The 26776-nt window shown below is 37.4% G+C and overlaps 1 protein-coding gene and 1 long non-coding RNA gene across 2 annotated transcripts; both read left to right on the top strand.

Moving 5' to 3' along the window:
* Window positions 1-291: 291 nt before the first annotated feature.
* On the top strand, window positions 292-2399 carry lsm3 (LSM3 homolog, U6 small nuclear RNA and mRNA degradation associated). Its single transcript, XM_024269075.2, has 4 exons — window positions 292-417; window positions 1744-1854; window positions 1937-2032; window positions 2182-2399. Exons 1-4 carry the CDS (start codon window positions 397-399, stop codon window positions 2260-2262), a joined length of 309 nt encoding a protein of 102 aa, XP_024124843.1. The 5' UTR covers window positions 292-396; the 3' UTR covers window positions 2263-2399.
* A 1048-nt stretch (window positions 2400-3447) lies between these two features.
* On the top strand, window positions 3448-26067 carry LOC112144529. Its single transcript, XR_004947876.1, has 4 exons — window positions 3448-3584; window positions 5373-5457; window positions 22912-23136; window positions 25927-26067. It is a non-coding gene; the product is annotated as an uncharacterized LOC112144529 (long non-coding RNA).
* Window positions 26068-26776: the final 709 nt, after the last annotated feature.

Genomic DNA, 26776 nt, shown 5'->3' with positions numbered 1-26776 from the left:
AACACGCAGCGCGTTGAGAGAAAAGTGTTTTACTTTTCTTTTCTTTTCCTTTCTTTTTCACTACTTTAGTGTTCATCACTTCGTCACGTGCAACAAAAAAATGTAGTATTTAAAACTTAAAGTAAGAATCACACAAGGATTTAGACATACTTTACAATTCATTTTTAAGGGCTTACGATATTAAGTTTGAAATAATAATTTAAAAAATATATTTATTTTTAGAATTAGGTGTGGGTAACTTTGTTCTGACTTAATCATTTGTATAAAATAATACTTAGCTGAACTGAACATTGTAATATTATTTGAAGCGCACGTGCTTGTTGTCATTTCAAAATCTTATTTTTTACGGACCTGGCAACCTTTGCACCGGAATTGACGCGCGCACGCTCGAACAGTATGGCGGACGAAGCTGAGCAGGTTAGCTTTTCTCTCGCTAATTGTATATTTAACTGTTCTAGCAACGAACAAAAGCCCACTTTGCTTGTAAAAGGGCTTATTGCGCTGCATGCTGCATTAAGTTAAAGTAAAAAGAGCGTCCTTTTGGGTTGTTAGAGGAACGGGTTTTGACTTGTTTGGGGCCGTGCAACGGCTAACCGGGTTAGCTTTGGTGCGCTTGTGATAATTGAACAGAAATGTTGGGTTTGGTGCTCTTATATTGACCTGGTGACTAAAATGTTTATTCAGATATCAGAGTTTGTGTAAAATTTGTGAGAAAATTGCCAGCTGCGACTTCAGTCCTCGAGGGCCGGTATCCAGCTGGTTACCTGGATCAGGTGCTCGAAGACTGCAAGTGGGACTTCTGGTCTCAGTATTTGGAGAAGATTAGCCATTTACATATAATAACTAAAAAATAACAATTGAGTGATGCACATTTACACTTTCATGTGATTTGTATGTATTTGAACCCAATAACTTTTGCTTTGTCTCCTGATTCCTAACATGTCTTCATAATAATGGTATAAAGATTCAATTCATATCGTTATTAGTGGTTGCTGATACAATTCATAGTCGATATTGATGAATTTAGAACGCTCCGATTCACTGACGTAATCGATCTTTTGCCAAAAATTCAACCAGATAAATACCTGGTACTGAACGGTGCAGGTGTAGTTTTCTTGATCCCTTGTATGATGTTTGTCTGAATCAACCTATACCATTATATTTGTGGTTAGATCGTAGGAATAGACATTCAATTCATCAATAAATCCTCGCACCCCTACTTATTAGATGTTAAAGTTTTTTTTACATTATTATTTTTAAACTTATTTTAGATTTTCTCTTTTTAACTTTCAAATTAAAAGGTTTATTAGAACCATCTCAATTTATCTGTCTTAGGTTTTTTGAGCTATAGTTATTTCAGTTAAAAAGTTATGACAAATGACACATTAAACAGGTTTTAATCAAAAGTAATGGACTCACTCAGTCCTCTGAGATTAGTAATTCTTTTATATTTAATCTAAACGAATGTCATAGACAAGTTGTGTTTTGTGTTTTTAATTGTGTTTCAACTCTCATTTTCATAGCCAATTTAAAATTAGGGAATCACAAATTGACTTCAGTGTTGCCAAAATGTGTTGATTTAAACAAAAAAGTATTTTCATCCTGCTTCAGCAGATACTTGCAGCTGCAAAGTCTTTGAACTGAAGATTTTATGTCAAAGTAGAAATTAGAAAAGGAATAAATATTGTCCAGTAAAAAATTATTGCTAAAAATTCCCAAATTTTCTCCGTTTTTCCCCTCTAGCAACCATCCACCAACACAGTTGAGGAACCGCTTGATCTAATCAGGCTCAGTCTGGATGAGCGGATCTACGTAAAAATGAGGAATGACCGGGAGCTCCGCGGCCGCCTCCATGTGAGCTACACGCCATCGGCATGCTGAACAGTCGATGTCATCTGTGCTCCATCACTTACACGTTAGTGTTTGTGTGTTTCAGGCGTATGATCAGCATCTTAACATGATCCTGGGAGACGTGGAAGAGACGGTGACCACGGTGGAGATCGATGAAGAAACATACGAAGAACTCTACAAGGTTCGTTTTTTTTTGTCTTTTTATCTTACTTTAAATTAATGTAAAAAATGCCACCTTTTGTATCAGACAAATGTCCAATCATATGCTTTTTAAACTACATTTCTTAAGTTTTATGGTTTTTCTTCTTGTGTTTAAATATTTCTTTGCAGTCTACAAAGCGGAACATACCCATGCTGTTCGTCAGAGGAGATGGCGTGGTCCTCGTAGCCCCGCCCCTCAGAGTGGGTTAGCCTGCCAACTTCACTGTGAGAGCTTCTGACAGAGAAGCTGCAGCTGTCACGATGCACTGAAACAGTGTTTGAATTCAGTCATTTTATTTCCTTCTTTCAAAGACAGTATTCAGTTTTTAGTTACCAAAAAAAAAAAATAAGGCTTTCAGTTTTCTGCTTTACAGCAGTCTGGAACATCATTGTCAGATTTAATTAAGTTTAAAAACTTCAAAATTAGTTTGAAAATGACAGTCTGTTGTATAACTGAGTTTTTGGATGAAGTTTTTGCTCCTCTGTTTCGTGGTTTTCATCAAAATGCTCCAAACTTGTGGCTTTGTCTGGAAATTTTCTGTTTAATGTGTTTATTTTCATTTAAACTTCTTTTTGAAAAAATGTTTTTTGGGAATAAAAATCTGCTCAGTTTGTAAACATTTGATTTGCTGTTTCTTATTAGAACAACTGATAAAACTACAATCACATTTTACTTGATTCCACTCTTCACCAAGAGAAAAGCTGAAAATCAGACTCGCCCAAACCGCTCCTCACGAACCACATGTGCAGACTGACAATACAGATGCAACATTTAAATTATTTTTGGTAAAGGTTTTAATCTGAATGTTTTCTCTAGAGTCCCAATCATCATTTTTATTTTGTTGCAGTGTGTTGTCCACCAGATGGCAGTATGAGTCAAAAAATGCAGATCCCTGAAGGACAATAGAGTTGATGCTCTGTTGCTGCTCACACCCTGATTTGTACTTTAATATAAGAACTGATAGCTAAAAATACATATTTGTAATCAGTTTTATTCTGAATGCAAAATACATAAATTTCTTTCTCAATAACAGACATGAACTCCTACAGAGAAATGTGTCTATGTTTATAAGTTGTCACCAAAATAATTTAAAGCTGAAAAAAGGTTTTATTTAACTTTTGTTTAAACAATTGAACAGTATAATAATTTAAAAGAATGAAATAGACTCGGAAAGGAACATAGTACACCTAGAAATGTTAAAAGATAAAATAACCAAAGGAACGTGTCTAACTCAGATGTATTTTTTAATTAGCAATCCAAGTGTCTTCAGTCTTTATCAGTCTGCCTGTTTAAGGGATTACAACATTCAGTGTGAAACACTGATCAAGCTGTCAACCACAGACGGAGGAAAAAACTTTGTTTAGGTGATTAGAAAGAAAATTATGGACGAGAATATTAGAGACAAAAGGGCCACCTTCAAACAGTGTGATCTTCCTGTTACCACAGCTTCATGTATTTTTCAGGACTTTTGAGGTCTTCAAGAATGTAGATCATCTCACTGGATGTGGCTGAAAGAAGAAACCATTTGAAGGTAAGGATGATGTTGGTGGAAAACAAAGAAACCTGAACAACCTCTAAGGACGTTTAAGGTGATGTCCACCAGTTTGTTTGATGTGTAGCTCCAAGCTCTGCTCACGTCGCCCTCGGCAACTTGTGTTCAAGTGGCCACTTCTAATGATAAGTCAATAAATGCATGTTTTGGGGTTTTTATATTCAAAAACTTGTGTTCAAGCATATTTTACTCGTGTTTTTTTGGGTTCTATAAACAAAATGCATACTGCAAGTTAAATGCACAAAAGAAAAAGAGGAAGAAGCCCCTCCTTGCTTGTCCAGTGTGAACACCATGGGCTAATTGCGGGTTCAAGATTGCATGTTCTTGAACATACGTTGAATTCTCTGTGTGTGCGTAGCTTTACAGTGAGAAGGCCTTGTTCAAATCCCCAGTAGGACCTTTCTGTGTGGAACTGCATGTTCACCCTGTGCATGCGCGTATCTAGAATCACTCCAGCTTCCTCCCACAGTCCAAAAATATGCATCATAGGTTACCCGGTGACTGTGAATAATTCCGTGTTAGACAATATCTGTCTTTGTGTTGCTCTGTGATGGCAACCTATCCAGACTGTAACCCATCTTTGCCCAGTAGTGGATGGATAGGCTCCAGCAACTCTGTGACCCCAAACAGGAATAAGCAGGTAATGAAAATGAATGGATGACTATCCATCTTCATCTCGAGTTCACCAAGAATAATTTAAGAGTCCTCTCAACTAGTGTCTAAGTGCCAGGGTGTTGACAGTACACCTCATGTTTGTTTATGGTAAGCCAGTGGGGTCAAAAATGGTCAAGATTTACAGTTGACGTTCAGTTTGACTGTAAAAAAACACTGCTACTTGTGCTGTTTTACAAAAGTTTAGTCTATAAACACAGTGAAAAGGGAGTTTACCTGTGTAAAAACAAAATTGTTTTTTTTTCTCCGTGCAAAAGGATACTGGACAATAAAGAAGCCAGTTCGACATTTTTATGTTTATAGTCATAACTCTAAAAATGAAAAAAGCTACATTCACATTGGGGATGTAAATTGTGTTCTTGAACGTGCTAAATGCACATTCTTGAACACACATTAAGCATATGGTGTGTTCACACTGGATTGTTGCTGCCTGATAGGTTACTAATACATGTACCTACAGTTGGTACAGGCTTGGTGTGAAATGTCCAAGTGGATGCAGACATTTTTTCTCAGCTTTCTTGTGATTTATGAAGGACTCGGTGTCATACAATTCCGGCCGCACACAAACAACAATTATTAATTCTTTCTTTGTCATCAATTTATAAAAAGTTTGTACTTCCATGAATTAAAAAGGAACGCCACCAATACGTCACTACAAAATCTAAGTCCTTGATTGGTCAAAGTTCCACCTGGTTTAACCTTAGAGACTCTTTCAATAGATGCATGTTTTGTACGCATAGCCTGAAGAAGGTCATAGAAAGTTATGTAGCTAAATATGAATGTGAAGAGTTTTGAACATAGAAGCCCAAAATGCAGAGAAACACACTTTTATAGATTTATCCAGGAAGGTACATTCACATCAGGCATGTGTTTTAAGTTACTAATAGGATATTTTTCATGTTTTGCACATCAGAACTATTCTATGCTGAAGTCATTGCAAGTGTTTCAAACCTCAGTCATTTTCACGTCAGAAAATAAATGTAATCTATAAAGCACACGATCATATTTCTGTTCTTCCAACATGTCATCATGTAGTTTGTCTGATATACTTCATCTGACTGTTAAAGTGAATTGAATACATTGTTTTTTTTTAAGGCCCGGAAACGTCCATGATGACATCCATCAAACCTCGTCTATATTTGCAAGAAGACATCACCAGCTGGACCTCCTGTACACAGAGGTATAAAAATTCATTAATTGCAGCTGAAGGTCCTCTGTCATGTAGGCACAAGCAGGTGTGGAATTCTGGCTCGTTTCTGAACTCATTGGGCTGGTTTCATACCCGGTTGATCCTCACAGTTTGTTCTGTTCTGGTATCGGTACATGGCCTTCTTAACACGATGTTCTGGTAATGGCTTTTATCCAGAATTTCTTTTCTATGTTTTATTGTCAGACATGGATTTATTGCCAATTTAATTAACACCAAATGAGAAAAAAATACTCATATTGAAAAATGTTATTAAATTATGATTCTGTGATTACGTAGTTTAACCTCATAAGACTCATACACATGTAGTCACAGGGCACTAGTTAGCAGATTTAGTGGTAATATAACTCAAAATGTGATGTCCACACAGGTTTTAAGAGGTTAGGCAGCTAAATTTATGGTTGTTAGATCTTAAATGTAGCTAAAAAATTAACATAAACCAAAACTTTAGTTCAGAAGACTTCAACCTGACGTTCTGGAGCCACACGTGGCTCTTTTTGCCCTCCATTGTGGCTCTTTGGCTTTTAAGAAAAATGCAAACAAGTTGAACAAATAGTGGTTTTATAGTATTGGTTCATTTTCTTTATATTATTAATTTTGTTTTAGTCTATGGTTAGATTTTTAACAAAACTGAGCAAAATTATGGTAAAAGGTTTAATCTGCTATCAGAGCGGATTATTATTAAAATGACATTATCTTATTGCATTTAGTTAAAAAAAAGAATTCTACATCAAAGTTTTTGTGTTTATATTTAATAGAAAAAGGAGAAAAAAGATGAAGGAACACCAAAGTCACAATGATATAAAATACTTTTTTTAATTTTTAGTTTAAGTAAATCTGCTGCAGCTGTAGGATCTTATCAAGCACAGGATGCATTTTATTTTGAAAGGAACTTGTATAAGCTGCTGTCAAAAGTAAAATAAATTAATTAAATAAAGAAAACCTCAATTGTAGAGATTATTTTAAAGCTACATTTTATATATGAATTGCTTAATGGCCAGAAAAACAAATAAAGTTTATTTTTCTAACTTTGAGGTGGGGACTTTGCAGCTCCCGTTGGATTTTAGTCCCTAAGAAACTGGAACAAATGACTCTTTTAGCATTAAAGGTTGGACACCCTGCTTTATAGTCTTAAGTATGATTTTTGCACAATTGTACCATAAACTATTAGGACATAAACCCTCAACTCAATAAATCTTTGATATAGAGTACATTTTTAGCTCTTAAGGGTTTCCTTTGACTTTAAGAAAAATAAAAAAAAAATAAAAAATTCTTTGAATCGTTAAATGAAGCAAATATCTTCGAGCAAGGATTTTTCCTGTTTGAGAGGTTTTTGAACATGACAACACATTTTGAAAACACATATTTATCAGAGCTTTTAGACTCTCCATTAAGACAAGGATGGAAAAAGAAAGTAGAACCAAGTTATATAAAAACGAATTAGTATAAAGATTGAAGCAAAGTCTGAACCCTCCTTGAATCAGGAAATATTACTTTTTAAAGTTACCATGACCCTTCCACCGCAGTACCTAACAATTAATTTGCACAAGTCAATGATACAATATGGTTTATCTGATGATCTGGTTTCTAAAAGTTAATTAGTCTTAAAGCTTCTGTTGATTATTTATCTTGCTGTATGGGCTTAGAATTTAGTTTAATTACAAAATTAATTATACTAACTGTTTAAAGTTTTCCAGAGAGAGCTCTCGTGCTGTAAGGTCACAAACAGTCAGTAACATTTAAACATATCTTGTGCAGCTGCATGAATCGGTGAGCCCGATTTAACTGTCTGTGGGAGTCACCAGGTGCAGCTTCTGCTGATGTTTTAGAAGAGCATAAACCATGGAATCATGATTCAATAACTCCAGAAAAAAAGGGTTTAGTTGTGACTGAAATTCTTTTTGAAGAGTCTCTGGATCAACCTGTACGATTAATACTCTTAAAAAATGTTGTAAATGTTTGTCAATCTCCACTGATGTAATTGATCTTTCACAAAGCAGACATTGTTTGTCTGAACTATATATAAGATTTTGACATAATTAGAAGTTTAACTACAAGTATCAATCTAAATTGATCTTTCAGCTTCTGTGGAAGCAACAGCTAACCCTAAAAAGAAACAGAAGAAGTATGGGCTGTTGGAGGACTACAATGAACAACTGCTGAGGCTCTGGGGTCGCCAGCAAATCCTGCAAATTCAGAACGACTTCATAACTTCATGCTTGTGTCAGGGCCTGCTGATCTGACCTCCAGAGTTCTGATGTGATGAAGCCACATCGCACTGTGTTCACACTGAGAATGTCCGGGACGTGGTTATTTACAGCTGCCCCTCATCAGTGCTGCTGGCAGAACCATCTGCTGGTTTCATCGTTAATGGTGTGGTGAGTTTTGCCTTTTTCCTGCCTGTAAATCCTGTTTTTCCCTGAAACTGACACTACAATTATGAATGATTTTTTTTTCTTAAAGCCTCAAATAGGAAAGAGTTGAAAATTCCCACTTGAGCTTTAGTAAGACATCTGTATTCCTGAAATCAGAAGAATTTAGTAAAATAACAACAAAAAAGCAGCTTTATCTGTTAAACTTTTCAATGGAGATGCGGATTATGTTAGATGGATAACTTGTTCTAGAGTGCATAGAGGTGGAATGCCTGGAAGATACAATAAATCTAATTTCATTAGTGTTGGTTTTCTAAACAAAAGCCTTCAACAACCTCTGTGAGCCAGTGTTGGGAAAAGTGAGGACCGTTTCCTCGGACTGGGACTTCTACATCCGCGACAGGACTCCGGTCAAAGAGGGACAAGACAAGAGGAGCAGTTTTTAACCATTTATCTGCTATTTTTCACACTTTACAATGCCAACAGCGAACGTACAGCTAGCGTGCTTTTCTCTCTCTGCGCATGCGCTCATCGCATGCATTCATCTCCGTAGGACCCCTGGCTGTCCACTAAAGGGCCTGAACAAAAATAAGAAAAACAGTGCAGAATTTACAACAGCCAGCATTGGACCAACCTTGAATAGATAGATGGAAATGAAGCTTAAAAGATCAAACTCTTAATTGTTAAATATTGTTGCTTCATAATAACCAAATGAGAATTGATTTGGTTAAATAACTGTTGTGATTGTTCTGTGTTCAGTCTCTCTAGTTCATAGTTTACAGCAAGACATTTAGGAATGACCAGCAATATTTCACCTACTTTCAGTCGGTCTGTTCTCTATCGTGCTCATGAACTTTGGAAGTCTGGTTGTAGAGGCTTTAAAAACCATTTACATTTGTGTCCGTCCATCTATCCATCTGCAGATTTCACCACTAACGTCTATGTCACCATGCACCCTTACATTTATGGCCAATTTAATTTAGGAATCTCACCTAAATATCATGAAGAGAGAAGTTAGGTTAATTGAAAAATGGTTGATGATTATCAGTGCGGTTTTGTAGTTTTCCAATTGAGAAAGGGTTTGATTTTCTTTGGTCAACATTTACCCAACATTGTACTCTCCTCCTCAATTTCTTTTTCTAGAGGCGTTTTATGGCAGGTGGTGGTGTTGAGTTGTATCACTGCCTCCTACTGGTGTGGAGTGTGGGTTAGAATTTTTGCCTATTACTCCTCTTAAACTTAAATGATACTTTTTGTCTGCCTCAAGAAAGAAAACAAAAACAGATATCCACCTTAACTAAAAAACATGTCATCAATTGGGTCAAACTACCACAAAAGGAATTGTGTTTTTTTTTAACATTAGCTAAAAAAAACAAAGAAAAAAACACCCCTTTCAGTCAAAAATGGCCTCAGCTAATTATTCAAAATGGCTACCAAGTATAGCTTAGCAAACATTTGTCCAATTGTCACCTGAGCAGTAGGTAGGTAAGCAGAAAATAAATAAATCCATGTTGCAGAAATAGGGTAACTTAAGTGAACGCGATAGTTACAAATGCAACTTTATTACAGCTAGAATGTAAAGAAAAGTTAAAATGGGAGGATAAAGCGTGAGGAAGTGTTGAAGCCATCCATCCAATTGTTCAATTCCAGTTCAAAGCTGGACACTAAATATCAGTTGATATTAAGATGAAGTGTGTGGCATTTTACAGAAAAATTTTGATTAAAATGAATTAGTATAAAAAATGAATATTGCAGTGATGATAATGTACTGTGTATTTAGCAGGGATTTCTGAGTTTGCATGTGTGTGTGGGTTTCCTCCCACAGTCCAAAAACATGCTTCATAGTTAATTAGTGTCTCTAAATTGTGCCCAGGTGTGTCTGGCCCCGCAACAGACTGACGACCTGTTCCAGGTGTACCACATTCACCCAACAGTAGCTAGATGGAAAAATGGATGAACAAATGGAAGGAGAAAATTGGTCAGGCTGAGCATCCAAGATCCCCTTATTTCAAGTGTATAAAAATAATTACAAATAGAGACAACTTTTTCCAGAGTGATGCACAGAATCCAACTCATGGTTGTTGCTAGATCAGTCCAAAGAATATGACAAAATATGTCATTTCTGATTTTAAGGCTGTTTGAGAAATTCTCTGAAGAGCTTTCAGCTGATCATGCTTTAGCAGCTACAGAAAGATTAGCTTTTGTTCTGTGATTTGGAGCCTAAATCAACCTTTTAGATGAGGGGTTTTGGAGATCAGAGCTTCAACAGTAAAAAGTTAAGCTTGAAACATCAGTTTCAGAGCAGCATCTGGCAGTTCTTCCAGAAAACGTGAAATACAAACTTCAGTCTGGTTTGTTAAAGGCTCAGTGTTGAATGAGGAAGTAGGTCGTGGACAATAGGAGGCCTGTGATATTTCTGCCACCTCTATGTCAAGAGAGGCAGCGTGAAGCGTGTGGGGGTGGTCAACTTTATCCAAGGCCACCTTAATCCAAGGCTCCGTCACCCTTGTATTAGTTTATTTTTGTGCATGTGGGCCATCAGAGTTCAGATCACACGTATGTGTGCTCCAGCTCCTCATGTCTTCTCTCTGTCTGTTATTTGTGTTTGTGGTGTTGGTGCGTGCCCCAAAATATCACTCGGTGTCTATTTTCAGTTCCTGTCAATTAGAGTCAGGTGCTGAGATTAGTGCACTCACAAAAGAGGAACACTCATGCTGTGGGCTTGACCAGCACTGTTTGGAGCTATCAGTGTCAGAGCTCTGCAGAAACAGGCCCCTTTGAAATAAGTCAAATTCTTATTTTAAGGAAAAATTCTGGTCTCTAAGACATTTTTTTTTTCTCAAACTAAGAATATCTTGCTATTGAAAAACTTTCTTGATAAGATTAAAAAAGGGTCTTTTCACTTTAAGATTCTGTTTTTGCAGTGTGCACCTCACTGAAAACCTTCTCCATCATCTTCATCCATTAAACTCCTCTCACAGCCCTTTTCACATGAAAAAAGAACAACTTTAATTTAATTTTTTGTTGGTTTAGGTAGTGTTTAGTTAGTAACCGTTACTAACTGGAGCAATAGTCTCTGTCCCAACGGAAACTCTCAGGAGAAAATACATGTGAAGAAGTAAAGACACACAAACAGGAATTTACCCCGCCCAAACGAGTAATTAAGCAGTCAATTAAAGTGACAGTATTAAAGAGTTGATTCATGACTCAATAAACCTGCCAATAAGGTTAAAACATACGCCTAATTATGCACATAGTTTAGATCTAATAAATCATAATTGCTCATTTAAAAAGTATCTTTCCATGAATGGAGCTCTAAAAATGATCCTGAAAGCAAGGCAATGTGAACAGTGGGAGGTGGAAATTGAAGAATTATACACCTGCAAAGGAGTTAAAAGGGATTTCTTTCTGCTGTGGAAAATATGTGTCTCACACTGATACCTAACGCTCACAAAACCGCCCACAAAAAACCAAAACGAAAGCCTCTCGGTACCTTTGCCAACCGCTTCACAGTTCAGACTTATCAGCACCAGGATGGATTTCTTCACAGTTGGCTGGATCTTTAAAGAGGCCACAACCTGCTGTTTGTTGGCTATATCCAGGGCAGCTCAGTGGTGAAGTGTTGGAGTGCTTTTTTCCTGAAATGGAGAGGTTGATGGTTTAAATCCACGGGCTGGTCATACCAGGGAGTGAAAGAATTGGGAAGCTGGTTTGGATTAAATCACCAAAATGGTTCACAAAATCAGTCGTGGCTGCAGTTCACTGCTCCACCAGTCGATTGCAAAACATACTTTGCATGCACAGATATGCGACAACAAACAAGTCTTCATCATGGTGAACTATACAGGACCTTAACTGTAAATGAGAGCTGGACTGAGTGACTTCTCCTTGTCTTGCTCCAAATAGGAGTACCTGTTGGCTCCAAGAAGCCAAAAGACTTCTATTGAGAAATAAACAGTTATGACTATTTACTATCTATTTCTGGCTCAAACACATCTGCATGTGGATAGCAAAAAATGGTGACTGAATTGACATCATTAGATTAGATCCGGAAGCAAGTCATTTTCTATAATGTCAAACTCACTCATTAGCTAAAACATTAGAGATTTAACAGAAATAATTACCATACAGTGATGCAAGTATTTGTTTTAGCAAGAAAAAATATATTAAAATGGGTGTTTCTGTTACTGGGGTAAGTCTGAACCTTTTTTGTAGCTGATTTCAGAAATAAAACTGACTCGGATTATTAGCATTAGCTGAGTTTCACATCTGCATACAGTAGGGTCATTTGAATTTAATCTCATTTGGAACTGAACAAAAACATTCTTAACTCGGGCATAGCTAAGGACTTGCATGTTTGTGAAATTCAAAGACTAAAAATCTTAAAAAAAAAAAAAAAGACCAAGAAAAATTATGAAACTGAAATGAAAAGTGTAGAGCTGACAAATGTGAAGGTAATTGTCTTGGTCTAATATTGACATGCAAAAAAACAAAATAAAATTTGGATTTAACATACTTGTCCAGCGGGTCATGGGTAAACTGGCTTTTTCCTTTTACACAAAACATGATCTTCCTATTTTTCTTTCATTATAGTGTAATTTTAAGGATGAATTTTTTTATATTGGTAAATTATCTTTTGGATAACAATGTTTATTTACTGGATGTAATATATATAACATAAAACTCTTAATTTGGTCTTATGTAATGAAGAAAAAAAATGAAGTCATGGCGCAGAGTCACCGGTTGCAAGAGTCAGAACAGCCCGGAGGGTTAACTCATTCAACAGAGCAGGTCTGACAAGTGGAAAATACCAAGATGCCACCACCGTTTTGTGATGCTGGAGCATGTCGCTCTGCTGAACCTGAGAGCAGCCACCCCGACTCGGTTTCACGTCAGAAAATTAGAGATGCCACTTTGATTAAAGGAGGAAAGTATGCTGTCAACAGACATGTTTAGAAACTTTATGTCCAACATTCATTCTTCCTAATTTTTGTTTTTCCAGTGTTTTTGCAGTTTTTAAATTCCTGGTTGAACACTACAGGAATTAACCTCCCACCAGAGCTGCCTTGCCATAACATTTTTTTTTTTTTTGTGCCAAAACCATGCAGTTAGTGGTCGTGTAACAAACACGTGAAAAGAGCGCACACTTGCAAGTTTTGTCACGCTTGTTTTTCTCCGGGACATAAAAACGGAGGAAAAACAGAGTCTTATATAATCATATCAGAGACAAAACTCCCATAAATGCTGTGACCACAGCACGCAAACCTGAGCCCTTTAGTGTTACACAAGAAGGATCCAGAACCAAAGAGAGGTTTCTGTGGCCACTTCAGACATTTTTCTGTGGGAACTGCCAGTTGGACAGCAGGCTTCTGCGGCAGCTCTGCCCTAAACACAGCCCACAACCAAACTAATGGCTGCAGTTATTGCCCAGCAATGAAAGCCTCAGAGGCTAATGAGTCTGAATTCCTCTGGAGCTGACTGCTGGTACAGTCAGCGGGAGGCAGGAGACACGCCAGCCTGTTTTTATGTTGTCTGTCAGAGTTTTGCAGCTTCTGGTTTTTTAAGTTCAATTGTCTGTCATCAAATCACCCACTGTAAATTTTTTATGTCTGTTAGAAAAGCTGATATGAAAGCCTGCTCCTTTAGGGTAATGTATTTGCCTGGATGCAGCTCAACATAGAACTATCCCTCCAGCCTGAAGCACACAGTCCTTCAATGGTCTACATGCCAACATCCTGACCTTTCAGGAAGAAAAATTATGATTTTCAGATCACGTTTTTTATTTTTTTTTGCAGTTTTGTTTTTTGCCACTCAGTTTTCCCGTTTCCATGCGCTCCTGTAACGTGACTTGGCTTTGGCTGCGTCTGTTTATTTTGATGTGATCGCAAAGATGCCCTTTTTATTCAGCTGAGGGGCAGCACTGACTCATGGGAAATGGAATAATCTGAAAGTGCATCAGATGCACAAGATCTGCTTTTGCTGAAGGGCTGAATATCTTGTTTTTGTTTGTGAGACTTTAAGAATCTAAACCTGAAGCTATGACATTACCCGACCCTGATATTTTGGTAGCCCAAACCCAGCTTTGTGTCCTACACATTTAAACCCTTTCAGCATTGAAGACTCCTGTAAATATTCTTAGTTGGATTAAAGATCCACTCAAATACAAATCTTGTTTTGGATGTTTTTTAATATGTTCTTGTAGCATTTTTCTCACGATCTATTGAGGGCATTTAGCTCAAAATTGCATTTCTGAGTATTTATTTCTTCAAATCATTATGAATCTGGAGCAGACGAAAAAATGCCATTGAAAAAAGTTTGTAGGTGTGACATTAAAGCTACAATCGGAGGATCACAAGATCCTTGATCCACTTCATTCTGATGTATCCACTTGGAGACAAATAGATCCATATAGTCTTTGCTTTCCTCATCTGACTCCAAACGATACGACTGGATAGCTTCAATATCGCTAACTATTTTTATTGTACTAGCAGTGTTAGTGTAACAGACTATGAAGTGTGCTGGGTTTGTTATGTGTTGCAGATTTACGCTTGCAATTACAGTAGTGGGACCGTAGGAAGCATGTGTTCAACAGTGTGTTTCTCAATAAAGAGACCTTTCAAGTGAACAAACGTTTGTTTCTGAGATCCGTTATTTCACTCAAGTCTCTCGATACCATCCGACACAAACTTTGGGAGGCTGGCTAGATTGGTGGCAGTGGTGGGATGTGTGTAGCAGACAGTAGTGGGACCATAGGAACTCTAAATTCAACAGAGCGTCAGAGACCACTACTGTAACTGCAATGATAATTGTGCCACACATATCAGACCCAGCACTCTTTATAGTCTGTTATATTAGCTTGGGGTTACGAGGGGCTGTAAGCTAGCTAGAGAGAGTGCAAATAATGGGAAATGAAGGCAGGCTTACTCTTTGCTAACTATAAATTTCGAAATTAATTTTTTGATTTGCCTAAAAAAAGCATAATCGAAAGAACACTTTTAGAATCAATCAAAAGACGACCGGAATGGGACTTTAAAGGATGCTGGATTGCCTTCTGTGTTGCTAAAATGTCTCATAGGCGGATTTATTTTCAAACAAACTTATTTAAAAGAAGCACATAAACATCTATTGAGTTGCAGATTTGAACATCCTGTTTCGATTTCCTCTCGTCCTCCCGGTTATTCTCTTTGCCTCGTACAGATCCTAATCTCCCGCAGGATTTCTGCACATTTGACACACTTCTGTGATTCAGGTCAACAAGCAGATTTTCCTGTTACATAAAGATAATCAGTGACGATACAAAAATGCCGTTTATACATGGTGCTTTAAGCATGCTTGTCCCAATGGGAAACAGTAATTGCTGCAAACGTTAAAACTCTTTCTCTATCAAACATTTTGTAGCAGTTTTTGTGTTTGTGGAGGAATTTAGCTCCACTCTTCTCTTCCAGTATGAGCATCGACTTAAACTTATTAAAACAAGTCAGATATTAGTTCAAGGATGTCCCAGACCATCACACTACACCACCATGTAGGACTTTTTCAGTTTGTTTTGACTCCAAATGGAATAGAATAGACATTCCATTAAGTTTCTTCTTTGTCATGCTATGAGTCAACAAAACGTTTGTTCAAAAGTCTTGAGAAAATTCTGATAGAGGTAAAGTCCAAAGCTTTTAGACTTGTCGCTACATGGAAGCATCGACTGTATATCTCATTTACAATGCAAGGAAAACACGGATGATGTTGAGAGATCATGTTTACTTATTTTAATTTGAAGAGATCTACAAAAGTGTAGGTACACATGTCTCCATGTCTGGATTTATGAGATCATATAGAGCCTCTCCTAGTACATTCACCATGTCAGGAAGGAGTTCTGTCTGATTAAAGGTACTTTTAGCAGTAGTTCCATCTTTCTGTGACCCAGGTTGACAACTAACTGTCCTACATTAGTCCAAGAAGGGAAAAATAAAAATAAGAATAAAATAAGTGAAAAATATAAAATAAAGAAAATATACAATTCAGGAGACTAATAATCAGATTCTCCTTCATGTTGGTTTGGTCTTCACCTGCAGATGACATCATCAACAGACCAAAGCTGAGTCCCTGATTGGTCAACACAATGCATCTTCTTTGCCAAAGTTGAGATATTTAAAATAGAACTACTTTATTTATTCCAAGCTGGGAAATTTGTCTGTTGCAGCAGAAGAATAGACATTATTTACAGAATATAAAAAGAATGAATAAAATAAAACAAAGTGTGCAAATTTTACCAGTACGGTGGGGAATATTACAAGCAGTGTGCAATTTAAGGCAGTAATACCATCAGTCACGGCAACAATCAGCTGTAAGGAGTCAGCACTCTGTCTCCCAGTCTGGCCACCAGTGGGTGTCATCTCCAGAGTACTGCCTGCACTACATCTCCCAGCAGCCCCTGCCCACAGTTCCTGAATGCTGCTCAGCTGTCTCCAATCTGACTATCACTATGCTTCTTAAGCAGCACCCAGCGCCTCACTCAGTGCAAAGTACTGTTTGTGCTACCCTCCCTTCCTTACTGAGCGGTTCATTCTGGACCTGATCTTCTGTCTCTGAACCTGCTTCATCTCTGTTTGCCTGCCGCCTGCCCTGACCCTTGCCTGGACTCTGACAACTCTAGTCTCTTCTCTGATGCCCCCATGCTCGTTGATGATTTCTGTCTGTATGACACGAATTTAGCTTAGTGGACTTTTAGCTGTGCTTAGTTCTTGCTTGAACTAATGAACCTGCTGCAGGTGGAGCCAGCTGTCTGCCCGTTTATGACAATAGTGATGAGGTGTTAAACTCTTATTGCATACAGAAGAAAGGATTTTCTGCAGCGGTCCCTAGAACACTGACGTTGTCTGAGCCTTTTGGAAAGCCACTGTGTTCAGTACCGGGTAGAGAGGGTGCTCGAGGTTATCCATGATGGATAGCAGTTTGATCTCGCATATCAGAATTTTGGCCAAACCACATGGCTGCGCCACCTGAAACAAGCCACCACACTGTGTGTAATGCTCAAACTGCACCGCCGGATCTGTGATTGCATCTGTAGATTGACTTAACATTTTCTTACATCTTTTAGTGGCTTCATTTTCTCAAATTGTTTTTTTACTTATTAATTCAGTAATTACGCCTGAGTGTGAAAAGAGAAACACACTTTTGCCAAACAATGTGCTCACAAGAGTTCAGTGATTTAAGTAGAGCCTAATACTATATGTTTGGTCACATTCAGACAAGCCAACAGTGTCAGGATAAAAGTCAACAGTTTTCAAAGGGTGTCATGACTTTGTAAAACAACTTCATTCATCATTTCATTTTAATGGCTCTGGAATTCTCTGGAAAAAAAAAAAAATTACTGGCAAACCTGATAAGGTGAATCATCAAGCAAGACAATCAGTTACACCACTATACAGCATTAAATGATCTGTTCCTGACCATTTTTAATGCAGAAAAAAAGGTATTGATAGAACTTTATAAGAGGTTAAATGCTTATGTTGGTAGCAGTCACAACTGCAAACTTCTGTAGAGATTTTACATGGAAACATTCTTCCACGCCAGTGATTTGTTCAGTTCATATTCATTTTCTCCTGAATGCTGGTGACACAGTTGATGTTGTAAATCTAGGTAGAACAAAACCATCTTTACATCAAATAAAGCTGCTTTCTGCAAAACCTGATGACAGAGTTCAACTCTCGGCTGTGAGTCCAAACTTTTTCTTTTTTTAGTCCTGAAATTGTGTTTTTGCATTTCCCCTCTCTAGTTTGGAAGTTTACCTTCAGGATAAAGATACAACAAGTTTAAGCCAGTTTGTCGCTATCTATACTCTGTATTAATGACATCAAATTGTGATTAAAAAAAAAAAGCATTGTGTTTTTTGGGCAGAAGTTGGGTGTCACATATAACGCTTAGATTAAGTTCAGCAAACAGGATCAAACCTGTTTCGCTTCAACAACAGGCCACGGGTGCTGCTGAGCAGAAATGTGACAATTTCCCTGATGGGAACACGACGTTCGCAGAACTGATGTATGTGAACCCTCTGCTGCGTTGGCCTTTTGTTTCCTCGCCTTTGAACCGCAGCCGTTTGCACATGCAGTACAGTCGAAGCAGCATGGAGTCTCACATGTCCAAGGTGGTTGTTTTGTACAGTTTCTGGCTCGTTATTGCCATGACAACAATACTCAACATGTCTCTTGGCATTAGACTCTCAGCGCTGGCTTCCTGCAGAACTTTTGTCAGCCTTTTTTTTAAGTCTGTTGCAGAACAATGATTGGAAATAACGACTTGTGTGCTGTAATTATCAGGGTACGTTGGTCAGGAGGTATTTTTGAGGAGCAAAAACATGTTTTTGTGGACTCAAGGGCATGTGCTTGGTTCAGACAAGCGACATATGTGAAGTGATGTCAAAACTTTTGTGTTTGTGACCTTATCATCAGGAGTTTTGGACTAGTACTTACATTTAGTGACTTAAGTAGCCGCATTGATCAAATGGTGCATCAGGATGAAGTTGTGAATAGATGTTAGGTTGAGGTTTGGAATATTTCTCACCTGGTTTGAGAAAGGAACTGGGTAAAGGGATAGTAAATGTCAGACAATGTTGAAATTTGCACAAAAGGTTCTTCCTCCAAATATTTGAAGCTGTCAATTAAATGTTCTTTCGGTGAGGAATTGCTCTGTTCTATAGTCAGTATTCACAAGTGGGAAAATTCTTTATTTTATTTTGTGTCGATACTTTTCCACATGAACATACAGCATGCTTATGTTTAAAAAAATATAATGTAAAAATATCATGTAATTTAGATTTTGCAAGAAAATTCCTGAATCCGTTCAGGTTTCTTTACAGAACACAAAGTCAGATTCTTGTGTCTTTTCTCTTTTTGTTTAAATGTCAGTCTACATTTCTCAGTGGCTGCTGCTTTATGGAAAACATGAGGCGCTGGTATAATTTTCCAGAATTTTTGAAGCTGCCTGTTGACGATGTGGTTTGAGCTGGAGTCCTGTGAAAATAGTCTGCGAGAAACAGCAGCTCGGACATCAACTGAGTGAGTCACCTTCTCATACCAGGAGGAGAAGGGAGCCCGTGTGAGGGAAAGGATCTGTGCTCCAACTCATGGAAAGCCAAGGTTTCGCTTCAGGTTCACATGCAAATAGTTTGTTCTGTGGCTTTTCTGGGAGATCAGACTAGTTACTAATGTTTTGCTTTTTATATAATGAGGTAACTTTTGTAAGCAAATGTATTCAATAAAAAATGTGATTTTTGCTCTAATTTTTTTTACCTTGTTTTTTGTTCTAAATATTTTAATAACTACAAAAGCAAAGAGCTACAAACACCTTATCTGCTTGTAAAAACTATAAGATGAGCTGCAAATAAAAGTATAAAAGCCCCTATATGTGCATGTCATAGACGCGTCTTTTTTGTTCATGTGCTCTTCACAATATCACCAGTCTGGTTTGTTCTTCCTAGTTTCTCTATCCACACACTACAGAGAATAAGATTGAAGAAGTATCAGATTATAACCAGTATGAACTGTTTGTTTTTGATCGTGAGTCGATCTCAACGACAATATTGGGCATAGAGCAGCGAAGTCCGTGGGTGATCTGCTCGATGCGCAAGTTGTGGGTGTGGTCAACTTTTTGGTTGTCAGTCTGTTTTTCGAGAATTTAAAAAAAAATGATTTTTGATATTTTTTTTTGATAACTTTTTCAAATTGATTACATATAAAACACTGAATTTGTGAAAGCTGAAGTAATAAATGAAACGAGGAATTATTTTATTTTTTGCCTTGCAAGAAACATGATCGTATCAAGAAAGTTTTTTAAATAGCAAAATAGTCAAAGTTTGAGAAAACAGGTCTTGATGACTAGAATTTTTGTCTTGAAATAAGAATTCCTAAGACTTTTTTTGTTGCCCATTGTCAGATTTCTGTGCTTATTTTAAATAATTTTTGACTTATTTCTAAAGCGCCTGTTTTTGCACTGTGTGACAGCTTGCAGAGTGAAATCCTGGCATCATCCAGCATTTTCCTATGGTCAAAACTAGCAACCATTTAATTTGGCTGATGCGTCTCGTCTACTTGGCCAGACATGATCTACTTTGCATTGTACTTTACCAATAAACAAATAACCTGCGATGTTTCCATCCTCAAAATTTATTTATTCAGAAATGTTTCAAAAGACCTTTGCTCTGTCATAAAGTGAACTTCTGAGTTAAAACAATGTAAACTATTTGGTTACAGACACAAAATATAATTTTGGGTTATTTTATTTTACTTATATTATTTGCTTTTGGAAACAGGAATTTCTTACGATCATTTCTTTACATAAGAGTTGGAGACTCAAATGCTAGTTGATTTCTTTTATTTTTTTTATTTCAATCCTGTTTTTTGGAGCAGCCATGGTGCAGAGGAACAGGTGACAGGAGCGTCTTGGTTATGAACACATTGAATGAAATTTGACGCATGTCAACAAGGATGAATCCCATTTGAGCTTTACACCCAGCTTGACAAATTTATTCAAAAGCATCACACTATTCTCTCAAAAGCGCGACTTACAAACCAGAGTGACTGTGTTTTTTTTTTTTTTCTTTATTATGCATTTTTTGCTCCTACGACTTACTCTCAAGTAGGACTAATACTCTGGAAAATACAGTACACAGCATTTACCATTTATAAAAAAGAAAAAACAAGAAAAATCTTTTTTTAAACTTTCAAAGATTTTTTTTTCCTTTCCAGAATCCCAAAAGTAGTTTTTAGTGATTCTTTTATTCCGGTCAGTAAATATATTATTAGTCAAGAAAAAATGAAAAAATGAAGAAATAAATGCCAAGGATGAACAGTTTTTGAGATGAAGTATTGGAAAATCAAAACCCCCAATTAGATTTTTACTTTCCCTTTTAGAGTCAGAGGCTGCAGCCAAAACTTTGAACCAAAAAAAATATAAATGAAAACAAATGGTCATGATGGTCACTAGAAATGGCATGATGTATCATGAAAAGTGTTATGACAATAAATAGAGGATCAGTTTGTTGGATACGATAAGCGCTTCTGCTGCTAGCTTCAACAGAGACTGTTGGAAAGGTTTTTTATTTGTTGAGATGACTTATTTTCAATCATGCATGGCATTTGGCATCTTTTTCTTCAAAGAAAAATGAGTGTTTGTCTCAAAATTACCCAGCAGGATCATCTTTCCGAGCTGGGTTTTGCAGGGCCCGGTTAATTAGCAAACTATTGATGGGCCAGCACAGGTGTCAAATAACAAAACACAAACAGTGTCAGCTTTCCGCATCAGCTGTGCAGCGTCTCTCTGCTCATATTTTCTCCAAGTGCAGTTCTGGGTAATGTTGAACTGCTCTGTTGTTTTGCCTGCTTCTAGCTGATGTAATGTCAATTAATGAGGCAAACACTTCAGATGTGGTGGATTTTTAAGATTTATAGTAGAAAAATAAACATTTTTTGGCAGTAATTTGCAGGAAATGACAGTTTACCTGTGAGTAAAAAGTAATGTGTGTGTTCCTCTTTCTTTTCATGGGATTTAAATCTTGTTACCTTTCCCAGAAATGATTTGTACTCTAATCCCAGTTCACAGAATTCTGGGTGTGTTTTGTTTCTTAGACTCTGAGGTTTTTTCCTGAATCCCTTTGGTCCTTGGGATATGCAAACAAGACACCAAAGCACACAAACACACACACTGTTGCAACACAAATTACTTTTTTATGACTAAAACTGAAACTTTTGGTGTTTTGTGTTGGTAAAAATAGCTTTTTGGTGGAAGTTGGTAAACTGGTAAACATAAATATGTTTTACACACTGGGAACTAAAAGACTGAGGTTCACAGAAAAGGCATGAAACTTAAAGTATACTAATTGGTCGAGAGGTTCAGAAATGATCGGTTATCTGGGTTATCTGTTCTTGGTATTTCTAAAGTTTGTGCCCATGACAATATGGTAATAAAGACCCACTCTGAAAATTGGGTTTTTGATGTTTTTAACATGTTCTTGAGGCATTTTTCTGAAGTATTAATACAATTTAATTTCATTTCTGAGTATGTCTTGATTCAAACGGTTGTGAATCAGGAGCAGACTAAGAAAATGCCTCTTGAAAAAGAGTGTATTTATGACATGGAAAAAAAAAAATGTCACAAGCTCCCTGCTCCGCTCCACAGCAGGGAGGGGAATGGGGGCGGGGTTGCTTTGCGCCAACTGTTCCACCCACAACTCACAAATTTCTAGAATAGAATATTTTGATCTCTGTAGCACTTTTCCCAGAAAGAATCACAAAGTGCTTTATAAAACGAAAAACAAAACACAGGAGGTGATAAAATTCTATAATAAGAAATAAAGGTTAAAAAATTGTAAAACACTCAATGGAGTTGACGAATGCTCCTATAGATGCTGTTGCAGCAGTTACTGATAATCAGGCAGTATTGCTTAAGGTGGATTTAATGAACAAACCGCCTGTTGGTGTGTAATTAGTTTTGTGGTAAAAGACAAAATTATATACGTACACCTTTTTATGATGGCCATGTCATGTGACTGTTTATATATTGTTCCTAACAGGAGAGCAGTCTTTCTCCAGGTTGAGTCTAGTACAGGACTTTTGATATTCATAGTTATCTTGTGAGCAATAGGGTTGTTTTTTCCCAAATGTAAGGCCTTAGCCACGGGATCCTTGGAGTCTCGTGGGGTCTTTGGATTGTGTGGGTTCATGGAGGGTCATAGACAAGAAGCAATTGCAAGAGGAGGACGGGTATGTTTTGTAGTTCTGTTGTGGCTCTTCCTGCCACATTAAGAGGAGTCATGACAATGGAACGTACAATTGCCAAGCATGTGGTAAGTGTATTGTGAAGTATTTGTAAGGATAATGTCATGGTGCACCTTCGATTGGAGCCAGCTGTTGGACATCACCTCATCACCGGTCCTCAACTTAAGGAAGGCCTGCTCCAGTATTTATCGCCAGTTCGTTACCTCACCCGGTGCAGTAGCCTGGCCTCTCAGTATTTGCCTAGTTTTGATCTAGTGTTCTCACCATCACTTACCTGAATCCCTCCTTAGGTCCATCCTTCACATGCCAACCTGGGTCCGTCGCCTCCGATCTTCTCTGTCCCGCCACACTCCATCAGCCTGCCTCACTGTTTGGATCATCGCCCGCCGTTTCAGATCTACTCTTCAGCGCTGCAATAACCACGGACAATAAACTGTAAATCTTCATCTGCCTCCCGTATTCCTTCTGGGTTCCAGCATTTAGGTCTGCTTCGCTCCGCTAACATGACAGACAATGTAAGTTGCACACACTTTTGATGTACAGCTGTCATAAGGTGTCTTTACGAACACAAATTACAGTGGCTCTTAACAGCCCAAGGGATGAAAAAACAAAATATCCTCTGCGTGTTATTTACCTCTGCATGTTGTAGAGTGTCTGCTTTGACCTGTTGACCACAGGATGCTCATAGAAAAAAATGTGAGAGAACATTTTGACTCTGCGGCCCAACAGTCCATCTGCTTATTTTTTGGCCACATACATCCTTGTCTCTTGCCGTAAACACATTTGTAATACAGCCAGAAGACTGTCACTACAGCTCCTTCTCCAACAGAATCTAGTAAAATCTGAATTTATGTCCAGGAAATTACACAATTGTGACTATAATCCCCGAGTAAGAGTTAAATTCATGCTGTGAGGCTTAACTTTGGCTGATGGTGGCACTTCTCCTGAGGGTCAAAGGACATAGTAGAAATAAATATGGAGTTGCAAGAGTAGGACAAAGGCTCATAATAAGAGTAGCAATTCCTCTTTAACATATTATTTGAAGACAACATATAAGTGCACATGAAAAACAAACAAAAACCCTGCTATATACTAAAATACTTGAACAGATGCTGAAAAGCTGAGGACTTAGGGCTGCGCTGTTATGTAATGAGTAATAACTGGTCCTGCTGTAACCTCAGGCATTTGTTTACTTGAGATGATGGCAGGAGTCGTGATGTTCAGGGTGAATTAATCAGCTTCAAACATGCAAAGAGTGTTTAAAGTTAACAGTTGATCAGAGGGAATGTGATTTTAAAAAAGCCCGTGCAGTCCAGCCCCAAGGGTTTGTCCCAACTGAACCTGCCTGAGTAGAGAAGTAACTGAGTGGTTTCTTTTAAAAATGGATTTCCAAATGAACAAAAGGTGCAAAGGTTGAAGGACAGCTCCTTTATTTAAACATATTTATTGTTAAATTGACAGAAGATTCTGCCTTTTTTAACCTAAATTACTCAAAATTTTCAGCTCTCTCATTAGGAATTAAACTTGGAAAAAATACAGATCTGATTAAAAAAATAGTTTTTAACTAAATTCCTCTATCAAACAGTTGTAGTGTTAAGTGTATTTTAGCTTTAATCTCGTAATACTTCATATTTGGTCTGAATATGTTTCTGCAGTTTTACAATTTAATAAAAAATGTTATACACTTTCTGTTTATAAATATTTTGAAAAAAAAAACATGGTCATGATGATGTGTTAATCTTCATAAACAAGTTATGCAAAATCTACTTCCAGTTCATATAACTCATTTTTTTAAAAATATATTTGCCCCACAGCTTTCAGAGAATAGTAAATTATCTGATAATACTTTAATGGCAGCAAATATAAATAACCGACAGATCAAGTTTTTGTGATGTGAAAAGAAAACTAAGAGGGAAAAACCCACTCAGGGAGGACAGAAAAGAGAAAACTGTAGAAATAAAAGCAATAGAGCATCTGTTATGAAACAAAAAAAAAATCAGAGACGGCAACAGTGACGTTTACGCTTCAGGATTAAAGGGAGCAGAAAGTTTAACCGGAGAAGGAAAAGTGCTCATCTTTAACATCCTAAAAGAAAAGCCTTGATAAAACAAAGGCATGGCTGAGGCTCAGAGATTACCTTTAGCTATAGGCTTTATCAAAGGGAAGCTTTGGGTTTAAAGATGGATATTGCGTCTACCTCTTGAATAGAAACGGGAAGTTCATTCTGAAAAAGAGGAGTCTGATCGCTAAAGGCCATGTTCTAGTTTTAGGAGTTCTATGAAATAGAGAAAAGAGTTCCATTTGTGAAAAAACAGATCTCTGACTTTACATGGAATCTGACCAATTCAAGTTTTATGTGCTACAAAAAATATATATGTATAGCTATTCCTGAAGGCAACCGAAATGTGGGAAATTGGATTTTGTCCATCAATTTTCATCAGAACTCTGCAGTCATTTTGATTTTCAGTCATCTAATGTAAAAATCCCCCTGTGTTACTGTCAAACAGGCTCTACCTGATAAAATAAAAAGCTGTGGCAATAATAAAGGAAATTTTAGAACCTAAACTTCTGTTTTTATTTGAACTCAGTGAAGGGAAATTAGAAATAGGATAACTAGTCTTTATTAAAGTTTAAAGCTAATGATGGCTAAGATGTGTGTTTTACATGTGTGTTTAATCATAAAATTAATAGTCGATTAGTCAACTAATAAAAGAATCATTTGCGGCAGCTCTAATTCAGACTCAGCTCCTGCAGCAGGAGTGAAGCTCCTGTGAAAGTATTACCCATGTTTCTGCTAAGAAGAACTGCTCTCTGCCCCTCTCTCTTGTTTTTTTACACCCAAATCTCAGCCCCACGCCCTGGTCTGGAGTCGGCCCACTATGTTGATTTATTGTTTTCGTCTCTACAGTCGGTTTAGATACAAAAACATGATCGCATTTGTCAATTATGAGGTTTTATTGTAAAAAAATGGTTATATTTTGAAAATAAACCAGATTTTCTTATGTATCTTGGAGTAACTTCCTGCCAGAATTGACGCAAATCGCTAACGCAAAAAATAGACCAGTCGCCAAAACCAGGCGTCAAGCTTATGAACACAGTTTTGGACAGGCGTCGAACAACAAATTTGTTGCTCAGTGAAGGAGAACCGGCCAAGCAATTTTGACTCGCAGATCTCATTCGGTGTAAACGCAACATAAGACATGCTGCTGAAGCAGGAGATCCTAGACTGAGGAGTGGAAGTCCATGATTTGTAGATAAACACATCAACGCAACAGAAATGACTTGTGTTGTCTCTAATGCTGCAGGAGAAGCCCAGCCCCTCTGATTGGGTCGGGTCCTGGAACATTTCAAGTCCCTCCAATGTGGAAAACAGGATCCGTCCAACCACAAGGAAATCACTAAACTGCAGTTTGCACGTGAAGAAGACATCTAAAGTGATGTGTGGACTGAGGTTAGGACCGTTTTCCCTCCGGCTGACATTAAATCAATGACAGTAAACAGGAAATCCAGCCGTTATCCTCAAAGGGTAATGAAGGAGAGAAGGCTCTAAATGTCAGTACTTTGGGGTTTGGAAACTCTGATGTTTTCTTTCAAATAATTTGACCACAAACAGACAAACCAACAAAAGTCCCACAAATGCTTACTAAACACAAGTACTGCAGGATCCCAAAGAGCTGGGGATTTTTTTAGATTCACTTTCATCAAAGCTGGGAAAAAAACTTAGTAAAAAACAACTGACTTTAATGTAAAATGATTTTCTTTCTTAATTAGCTTTGAATTATTTCCAATTGATGTGATGAAATGGTTACACTGTAGTCATTATTTACATGCACGACTGCTTTCTCTGCCACAAAACTAACCTGACCAAGCTATAGAGGAATACAACATCTTAAAAACTGACACATTCTTCAGAGTTATTATTGTTTGCAAAGAAACAAAGAAAATCTATATATTCCATCCTTTAGTTTTCTGTTTTATATGTCTAGGCTTTTATGTCATCTAAGCTCATTTAAAGTTACCAGAATGTCATCAGTTTAGCTTCTGGAAATCAGCTGTCAACAACTTGGTGATGTCTGAGTTTAGAAATGCAAAGAATTTGAAGATGTTTCTTGTGGTCAGACCTCATTCATCAGAAGACGCCTTAAAAGGATCTCT

The sequence above is a fragment of the Oryzias melastigma genome, linkage group LG5 (genome assembly GCF_002922805.2).
Source record: "Oryzias melastigma strain HK-1 linkage group LG5, ASM292280v2, whole genome shotgun sequence".
Lineage (NCBI taxonomy): Eukaryota > Metazoa > Chordata > Actinopteri > Beloniformes > Adrianichthyidae > Oryzias > Oryzias melastigma.
The sequence above is the reverse complement of the archived record's forward strand: the minus strand, read 5'-3'. Positions and strand labels throughout refer to the sequence as shown.

Bases quoted from the DNA above. Each gene is read 5' to 3' on its own strand.
- lsm3 (XM_024269075.2), top strand. From the start codon at position 397: ATGGCGGACGAAGCTGAGCAG. The intron at 418-1,743 runs GTTAGCTTTTCT...TTTCCCCTCTAG, and splicing joins TGGCGGACGAAGCTGAGCAG to CAACCATCCACCAACACAGT. The intron at 1,855-1,936 runs GTGAGCTACACG...TGTGTGTTTCAG, and splicing joins AGCTCCGCGGCCGCCTCCAT to GCGTATGATCAGCATCTTAA.